The 9,542-nt window shown below is 41.2% G+C and overlaps 1 protein-coding gene across 1 annotated transcript; it reads right to left on the reverse strand.

Annotated features, from left to right (window-relative positions):
- Positions 1–1,069: 1,069 nt before the first annotated feature.
- LOC137279213 (uncharacterized) lies at positions 1,070–7,543 on the reverse strand. The gene is made up of 3 exons (XM_067811714.1): positions 7,266–7,543; positions 3,952–4,012; positions 1,070–2,652 (listed from the first exon to the last, which is right to left on the reverse strand). Exons 2-3 carry the CDS (start codon positions 3,970–3,972, stop codon positions 1,717–1,719), a joined length of 957 nt encoding a protein of 318 aa, XP_067667815.1. The 5' UTR covers positions 3,973–4,012; positions 7,266–7,543; the 3' UTR covers positions 1,070–1,716.
- Positions 7,544–9,542: the final 1,999 nt, after the last annotated feature.

A 9,542-nucleotide genomic window follows, 5' to 3' on the forward strand; every position in this document is an offset into this window, starting at 1 on the left:
AGCATGAAACAATTATACGTGAACTATACCACAAAACAATTATGCGTCAAATACACGAAAAAACACCATAGTATTCATGCACAATTCACATCAATGTGAATATTCTGTACCTTAATGTGCACTGTTGGAATATTTTTAACAATGTTTTATTTTCATCCACTGGGATATTTTGGTTTTACTGAAACAGCCCCAGTAATATCGTGTATGATTTGAACATATTTGGATAATTTGTTAACTGTAGCAGTTGACCGTCTTGCAGTTGGCAGCTGACAGGGTAGCCAATTGGTACGATAACTAGCACATGTTACATTCAGATATATTGTGTTGCGTAAACCACTGTCGTTTATCTGTGAGGCATTGCTACAGTGGCTATGGCCGAGATCAGAACGCGTATTGATTGCGAAGTTAAACGCTGACAGACGTGGTGTCCTCATCCATTATGCAGAGGCAGGGAGTGTGTTTTCTGTTACATGTAACCGCCAGTCTGCATAGTGTTCGCGTCTACACAATCAACAGTAGTTTCTTGTAAGACAAAACAAGCTCTGTTATGTATCGAGCTTCGATATTGATGTATGTCATCTGATACAACCATTTGTGTTGTGATCTGAGGCAATGTTTTGCTTTATCACTGGATAATGTATTTCTGCTACGTCTGTTTATTCTATCATCGGCTGCAAATTTGATTTTGTCATATGACCAGGACATTTCATCTCACAGAAGACGTCGTTTTATCACCTAGTAGAATGCTTCATTATGACATCTTATACATTTTTGGGTTTTTTATCAGTTGATGCAAATTTCGCCCACTGGATTCTTTCAGTCGATAATCTTCCCCTAGCATCGACTGTGTGTTAAATGTAATGGTGCCATTGCAAACAATGTTCGTACGTGTCAACAAATGTTTGATCCCTGGTAATCCTGGTAACCCGCTTTCATCCAAAACATCCCATCCACCTATCCATATCCAGTGAGTGCCACACTGGGATCTACGAAACATTGCACATCTTCTACCTTTTGTTATAAATGGTCTAGGACAAATCTAGTTCCAGATATAAAAATATCAATGCAGTGCCAGCGAATATATTTTATTGATCGCAAAAATGCAAAATCGCAGTGGCAATTATACACATGATTCAATGAAAATCAGCACGATTACCGATTACCATGCTACACAACCAGCTTGTTGCCATTTTCTCACTCGACCAAACAAACAACACAATAAAAACAGTGCAAATAGTTTCATTTTTTTTTTATCACTGTTGAATACATCATTTCACATCCGTCGAGTGTTGTGACATGTAATGGTTATGTAAGAGGGGGTACATCAGTATATATCAATATACAACTACAGATCCATAATTATTATATAGATAATATGCATATTTTATAACGAATGCAACATATATTAAGTAATAGATACTTTTACTAAAGACGGTATCATAAACTTCACATACAGTTAACATCTCACAAGTGTCTATTTTCTTTGCGAATCATTTCAGTGACTGATGCCTTAAGATGTCATAATTTAAGGAAAAAGAACCATATATGTAAGCATTACGTTCATTTATCAGAGTAAAGAACAAGCCGGGGATTTAACTTTGAGAGAGTAAAGATCGTGTAATTTTTGTTGATTATAAAGAAGATGCGCTTAGAAATGATTGTTTAATTTGATTTTTGTTGAAAGGTATAGACATCAGCAACCCGGAAACGTGATTCCTAGAAAGCTTCTGGGCTGGTGAGGATATACATATCACGTGTACATGTCTTCCGGAAACAGCGCACTTGCAGTGCCCTTCTTGCCCCTTTCATGGTATCCTTGCCTATCAGCCACAGGTATGGTAGTGCCACATACATCGAGGTGCTTGTGCAGGTCGCGACGATCCAGAATATCAACATTCTATAACAATCCCCTTCAGTGCATGTATTGAACCCAAGTGAGAATATAAAGTCTGGCAGTTTCAGCAGGACCACAGCGGTAGATGCCAAATAGATGTCCCTGGGATGATGCAGAGTCGTGTCAGGGCAGCTCCGCCTCTTACGACTGAAGCACATGAACAGGGTGAGGTTCGCCAGCAAGAGGATCAGACATTGGGGGATGTAGTGGATGACGTTCAACGCCAGCATGTAGTGGTCTTTCATGTACACGCTGCATATGTCACTGTAGGCGCTGACGTTCATTAACGGTAGCAGCATGAACGCTGATCCGATGACGATGAATACAACACATTCTAAAGCGATGCAAATTCTGAGGGTAGCTTTTATTGGAGGGTTCAAACAAAAGGTTAGGGCAGAGTCAAAGGCAACCGCAGCGACTAGGAGGACAGCGACAGAAACGGAGATATAGCTAGCGGCACTGATGAAGAAGGACACGCCACATCCGTATGTGACGGCAATGTTGTTCACATTGTAGATATGAGTGTGTACGATGAAAACGCTGAAGCACTGCTCCAAGAGACACAAAAGGCTAAGGCAGGTGATGATAAAATGTTTGGATGAGCGTCTCAGTTCAGCGTCAAGACAGCATATGAGAATCAGGAAGATGTTACCAATGAAGCCCGCGACGGCAAAGATCACTCCAAACGTGATAAAGACGTTACGTGGGATGACGTCATAGAGATCAGGTCCAAATGGATCCCCCGTGACCGAGTCCGACTGAAATCGTAACATCACAGTGCTGTTTACAAATGAGGCATAGCAACAATACAAACACACATAACCTACAGAACAAGCGTATGGGAAAGTGAGAGAAGCAACAGTCAACGTTACATTATCTCTTTGCTTTTTAGACCCGTGAAGGTCCGGTGTAGAATAGGTCTCAACCCATGCTTGCCATGGAATATGCTTGTCGTAAGAGGCGACTAACGGGATCGGGTGGTCAGGCTCGCTGATTTGGTTGACACATGACATCGGTTCCCAAGTGCGCAGATCGATGCTCATGCTATTGATCACTGGAATGTCTGGTCCAGACTCGATTATTTACATACCGCCTCCATATAGTTTGATAGTTGCAGAATGCGGCGTAAAACTAAACTCACTCACTCTTTGGCTTTTGGGTGGGATACAGATGCACGCCATAGTATACAAGTATAATTGCTCATAGAAGAATTAGCAAGCTCAGAAATGAGACCTGGCTCATGGAAGGGAAATTCGGATGAATATCGTAATAATCTAAATTACGTAAACTGTTGCATATTTTATCAAGTTTTATTACGCTTTCTATTACCGAAATGTAACAAAGGCATTGTGTATCTATAGCTATAGGTCATGGGATCCGTGTCAAATTAAACTAATAACAAGGGTAATCTAAACTACCAGTTGCCAGATCAGATGCCTGACTCCGACAGTATGGGTTCGTAACCTGGATGGGACACAATCGCCCAAAATACTAAAATACTGAACTGAGTACGTATGTTATGTTACAACATTCAAAAACACATTGTGCATTTAGGTGCCATCTCGGCATATCTGAGACTATATGCTTTCTTCAACAAACACTTCATGGGGCACTATTGAGGCACAGGTTAAACAAACACCTACTGAGACAACAAAAACTACCTGGGGCTGTGGTGAGACGTGTGTTACACCAAGAAAGTTGTAATAAGGTGTATGTTACACCAAGAACCTTCTGCTGTTGTCTGTTGTGGCTGTGGTGAAGTACACGTCTATCTAATGAGACTCTGTTGAGTGTTTCAATATGGAACCACTGGGTGTGTCCTGACATTCATACCACAACAAAGTGGTATTGTGGATGCCGCTCGATATATGCTTCTGAAAGTACCTATTGAACTCGTTGGGTTATGTTCGAGGGATGTTTTGTGATAAAATTAATATTACCCAAGATTTATTTTAAGATGAAGCGGGGATATGGTACAGCGGCACATTGTAAAGGCGGTGATACTACATCCCCGTCCTACCTAGTCTGTGGTGAAAGCTCACTCACGAAGGACTTACCGAGGATGTGGTCAGCTCCATGATAGACGACACTGTTTATTTACCCTCACAGGCGGAAAGTCTGGAAAAAACAGAGCATGCCATTATGTATCAGCAGACGAAGCCATCAGTACAATCTTTATATTATGTTGCGACTTTAACCAAATACATAATCTGTCAACGGAAGACATATGGTCAATATCTTTAAGCATTATCTACAACAGTGTCTTTATGAGGAGGGGGAAAAACGCTTCCGCAAACGCTGATTGACGTTCAACGAATATCGAATGAATATGAAATTCATATTGTATTCACAGGAACAATCAAAGCAAATCACACAACGGAATTGATGTTGGTAGTGAACAGGTATTGTACAAAAATACTGAAGCAGTAGTAAAGTATTGCATTATCTAATGTTAGTCTATAGCACCCATTACACGAGTATTGGTGTTAATGTTAATGAAACGTGACATTGATACTACCATGAACTGGCAGTCTTAACACTTGCTACGGTTCACACTGACTGAGTCAGGATGGTTTTACGCCCCTTGTAGAAATTAATATTTCAGCAATATCACGGCGGAGCACAGTATACATGAACTTCGCACATTGTCCTTATGTGGAGAATCGAACCCGGGTCTTGATAAAGGCTTGCTCCAATACAGCAAGCTTTTGCCTTGGATATTCTGTCTGTTGTATTCTGTAACCACACATATTCTAGGAGACTGATATCTTTCCTGGTGGGCCCAGGTAGAGTAGCTATCCACTTTGACGTAAAGGATCGGCAACGGTGCGTGTACGATGTGGTCTAGCTTGCATTTAGGCCCATAGCCAATGACCTTGATGGACGTGTTATAAAAAAAAATAATTTAGTTTCTATTTTCAAGAATCTGTCTGAAACCCCATAATTACAGAGCCTGTACTGCTTCCAGAAACGGTGTTCCATAAATATCATGGACTAGCTTTGATTTGGACTTTACGCACAAACTAAGTCTGCTATCACAAGCACTTGAATTATCCGGTTGTCTTATAACTGTAGAAAGCAATCATGAAAGAGGCACGAGTAAGACTGTTATGCCAATATGCGTGCAAGATGCCATGGTTATTGCTTACAAAATAACCTCGATCGTCTATCATTATGCTCTATAACATAACTGAGTGACACGAAGCACTACTAGACAACGTCTTCAGAACGTTTTTGAAAGGATAAACTGTTCTATGTACGGTGTGATTACCCTAATTATTTCTCCATATAGCCACAGTAAAAAATACATTTGTGTCTATATAGTTATTTGCGCGCTACCTACATAGCAAAACGACCAGACCTTGTATGTCCCAACACAGTATATCATCCAAACAACCGGACGTTGAATGTCCCAACACAGTATAGCATCCAAACGACCGGACATTGAATGCCCCAACACAGTATATCATCCAAACGACCGGACGTTGAATGTCCCAACACAGTATATCATCCAAACCACATTACGGCATCAAAACGACAAGACGGTGTACCTCTTGGGACATTATATCACCAAAACGACCAGACGTTATATCCCTTTAGACTTTTTGGCATCAAAAGAAATAGTAACATGAATGCGATGAGACTCAATGCAGTCTGCAGTCTCATGTTATTACTATAACAGTTAACACTGAGCTGCAGAATAAATAACATTGATGTTGTACGTCTTTGAACAGTTGCAGTGGAAGATGAATAATATTTTTAATATCAAAAGAGTAGATAACTGAAATTACCGATATACTGAATGACTTGAGACGAAACTCACGGCTCTGATCCCTTGTTCTGTACTGTCGTTCTACAGAAGAGGTTAGTCAGTGCTTCAGGGGACACAAAGTTGCAAATGACGTCGACGAAAATGATGTCAGAGTCAATTAGCTATCTGATAAGTGATTGCCTGTGTGAACATTGAACTTGACATTGAACGTGTTGAGACGAGTATCACCTACGGAGCAGGATACGCTGACCTTTCTCTGACAACCAGGTATGTTCGATACCAGTATGTGAGAATGGAGGAGTACACCGGATATAACCTGTGTCCATAGAGAGGTGGGGTGACATGAAATAATCAACAAGTCTGATATTTAATCCGATTTAGACTCGTCCAATTAAATAACTTTTCATTAGAAAACCTACACATAATGTTTTCGTTCAGGTGATCTTGTTTCGACTATGTACGCGACAACTGATTCATAACAAGATCAACAAGTGAGTGAGTTTAGGTTTACGCCGCACTAAGTAGAATATATGCATAGCATTCTGACCACGATCTCATGTAATACCAGTTTCATGAATCCATTCTTAGTAACCTCAGCACGTGTTCAGTATCTCTTGTGACACGGAATGTAGTTCCACCTATATATCCATTGTCGACTTATTTCAATAAGACATGGCATCCTCAACGGTTGTGTAAAATCTAACATCATTCAAGGTGAGACCCGTGATGGTCCCGGGGTAGAATAGGCCTTCAGCAACCTATGCTTGCCATGAAAGGCGACTATGCTTGTCGTAAGAGGCGACTAACGGGATCGGGTGGTCAGGCTCGCTGACTCGATTGGCACATGTCATCGGTTCCCAGTTACGCAGATCGATGCTCATGTTGTTGATCACTGGATTGTCTGGTCCAGACTCGATCATGTACAGAGCGCCGCCATATAGCTGGAATATTGCTGAGTACGGCGTAAAACTAAACACACTCACTCATTCACTCATTCAAGGTGAGGTTTGTCATACTATTCACACATTACTCTATAACCATACAAACTTACAACAGGCCCGGCATTCAGGAATCTCGAAATAACCTACTTCCGATAATGTATTCCTGCCTCTTGGGCCCATAAAAGATTCATGAATTTCAGCTCTGATAGTTTACAAGAATCAGTTGAACATATCCTTTACTATTTAATCGATCCAACATTCCAGGTAGTAGGAATCTTTTTACGTAAATGCAACCATAGCTACTGTGTTAGCTCCCTGTTTAACACTAGGAGTGCAAACCAAGACATATATACCTTAACCAGTCAAAACTAGATATTACAGTAAAACAATACCTTATGCACTTTGATTTATATCATGAAATCAGAATCAATAAAAATTGATAAATGCATACATCAGAGAATGGCATCATTCTATCTAAAGGTCATATGACTTCCTAAAGTAAGATCTTTCGCGGTACACTGTACTCCCCGTCGCCGGATCCAAGTTCCCCAAATATCAGGCGCTCGTTTACAGGCGAACTGGAATAGAACATGCGTATGTAACGCAACGATAACGAGTGGTACAAGTGTAACCTTTCGTAAATTGATGAGCGAATTACCTGACATTTGCCCAGCATGGTGAGGCCGACTTAATGGTGAAGGTCTGCCCAAAGTCAGTCGGGTCGCTACTGGAAACACTTCAACATGGCCTACTTAGCCTCAGGAACCGGTGTTGGTGCAAACAGAATATCGTGGAAAATAGTCAGTGTGATGGAACCCCGAAGCGTAAGCCCGGGCCGCTGGTATATCATGTTCCACTCGTCAGCCTGTCAGATGAAATATGCATGAGTCGCTACTAAAAACCATGTTCCCAGCTCTCTTCCTATTTCGTTAAGGTGGAATCTCGACGTTATTTTCTTTGCACATATGCCTATGACCCACAGGATAAGGGCTTTTTATTAACCTCTCATGTTTCATATTTTTTCAACAATCGCGCTTTACATCCGACAGGTAGAGCACCATTCAAGGTCCATTCAACAGCAAGGAAGCTGCATTCACCTGTTGTACTCTCATTGCCTGTCAGGGAACCTTTAGAGGAAACCAAATTATTTCGTTTCAGTAACTGATAAAAAATATCAGGCTCTCTCAACAAATGTGTAAATCGTTATGAAAATATAACTTTAACGACAGAAGATTTCTATTGTCAGATCACAAAGATTCCACGGGGCGTAAGAGACTCACTAGATAAAACCTAGTAGGAATGGATCAATGAAGCAATAACCGAGGAAATATCCTTATCTTCAACAACATGCCCTGGGCCCGCTTCAGAACATGAAACGTTCGCTCAGTTTTCCATGGAGTGCCTAAGGTCAGTATTGATACGTTATGAAGTACACGGTAAAAACACATCTCTGGCTCCAGATATTTTGTTGGAGTACTGCCAGGAGCACATCCGGTGCTTACACTCCTTAAGTAGCATACGCAAATGGAGTAGTTGTGCTTGAAATTGAGGCATGGACACATTGGGATACCTGGCTGTAGACTAATACACGACATTGTGGACTGGAGATAGCGTCATGGGAAAGACATCTTACCGTGGTAGGACAAGCACACACAGATGGTCGGAGCAGTTAATGTCAGATGTAATCTGAAACATTATACATGTATGTTGTTCACTGAGGGGGCGCATGGGATGATGTACCTTCGACGTTTGTTTACGTTCCCTGAGCCCTCAGGCACATTGAAATAATAAAAGAGCGCTTAGCAAATCAGAAAACGATATTTTTGTGTGACGTAAGATACAGGCAGATGTAGCTCACACAGATCTTTGTAACTGTGATAGACAATGAAATGAAATAACTATGTCTTATGACACCTTAACAGATCACTGGGAAACGCATAACCTAGTTATAACCTAGATACATTGATAAGTAACACTGACAGATGCACCTGGTAATGTAAAAAGATAACCGTTTTCTTACACACCTAACAATGGCGTACCCCGTCACGATATGGCTGAAATATTGCCGATGTGACGTCAAATATTAACTCACTCACCAACAATGGCTTACAATGGTCAACTAGATTTCAGTACACAAAACAACACAAATGACGTCACTTGGTTCCTATTATAACTCTTTCCAAAGATGACCGTTCCCAAAGAAGCTTCTGCCAATGCGATAATGGCAATGCAAACCATATAAGATCACCGCGAAATTAATTAATCACGCTGCGTCGACAGTGTGGCCATATAATGGGCGAGGGTGTGATATCATTGAAAATGGCGGTGTCTCTCGTTTGGGTTTCGATATAGTCGTCGTCACCGGACAGGTGTTTAGATATGTTTGCACATTTGGCATTTGTACTTGTGTAAACGTTCATCTCCAATGTTCCGCCATAGACAGAAACTAAAACTGTTGTCTGTAATTTCGTGTAACCCGAGCTTGAATATGATATTATTGAGGTAACGTTCACTATCGATGGGGGACAACACTTCTCCGCCACACCCTTTTTGTTTTCCCCAGCGCGAAACTGTTTTTTAATGTCTACGAAGGTACAGTGTTGCGAGGATGAACTGTGAGTTGATTACGAATTGATTGTGACCTGAATGTCCCAAACGCTATTGCAAACAGTGACCTGTGCGTAGATCTAAAGTGCCTGTACATGTGGCATTGATTTGAATGGACGTGTCGATATGTGTATTTTAACATTTGAATCCTTCCAAACGTTTTTGATATGTGAGTGAGAATGTTTACTTCTACGCAGCTATATTCCAGCTATACGGTCTGTAAATGACTGAGTCTGGACCAGACAATCCAGTTATCAATAGCATGAGCATCGGCGTGCGCAACTGGGAACCGATGACAAATGCCAATCAAGTCAGCGGACCAGCGGTC

This window comes from Haliotis asinina, chromosome 3 (genome assembly GCF_037392515.1).
Source record: "Haliotis asinina isolate JCU_RB_2024 chromosome 3, JCU_Hal_asi_v2, whole genome shotgun sequence".
NCBI classification, from domain to species: Eukaryota; Metazoa; Mollusca; class Gastropoda; order Lepetellida; family Haliotidae; genus Haliotis; species Haliotis asinina.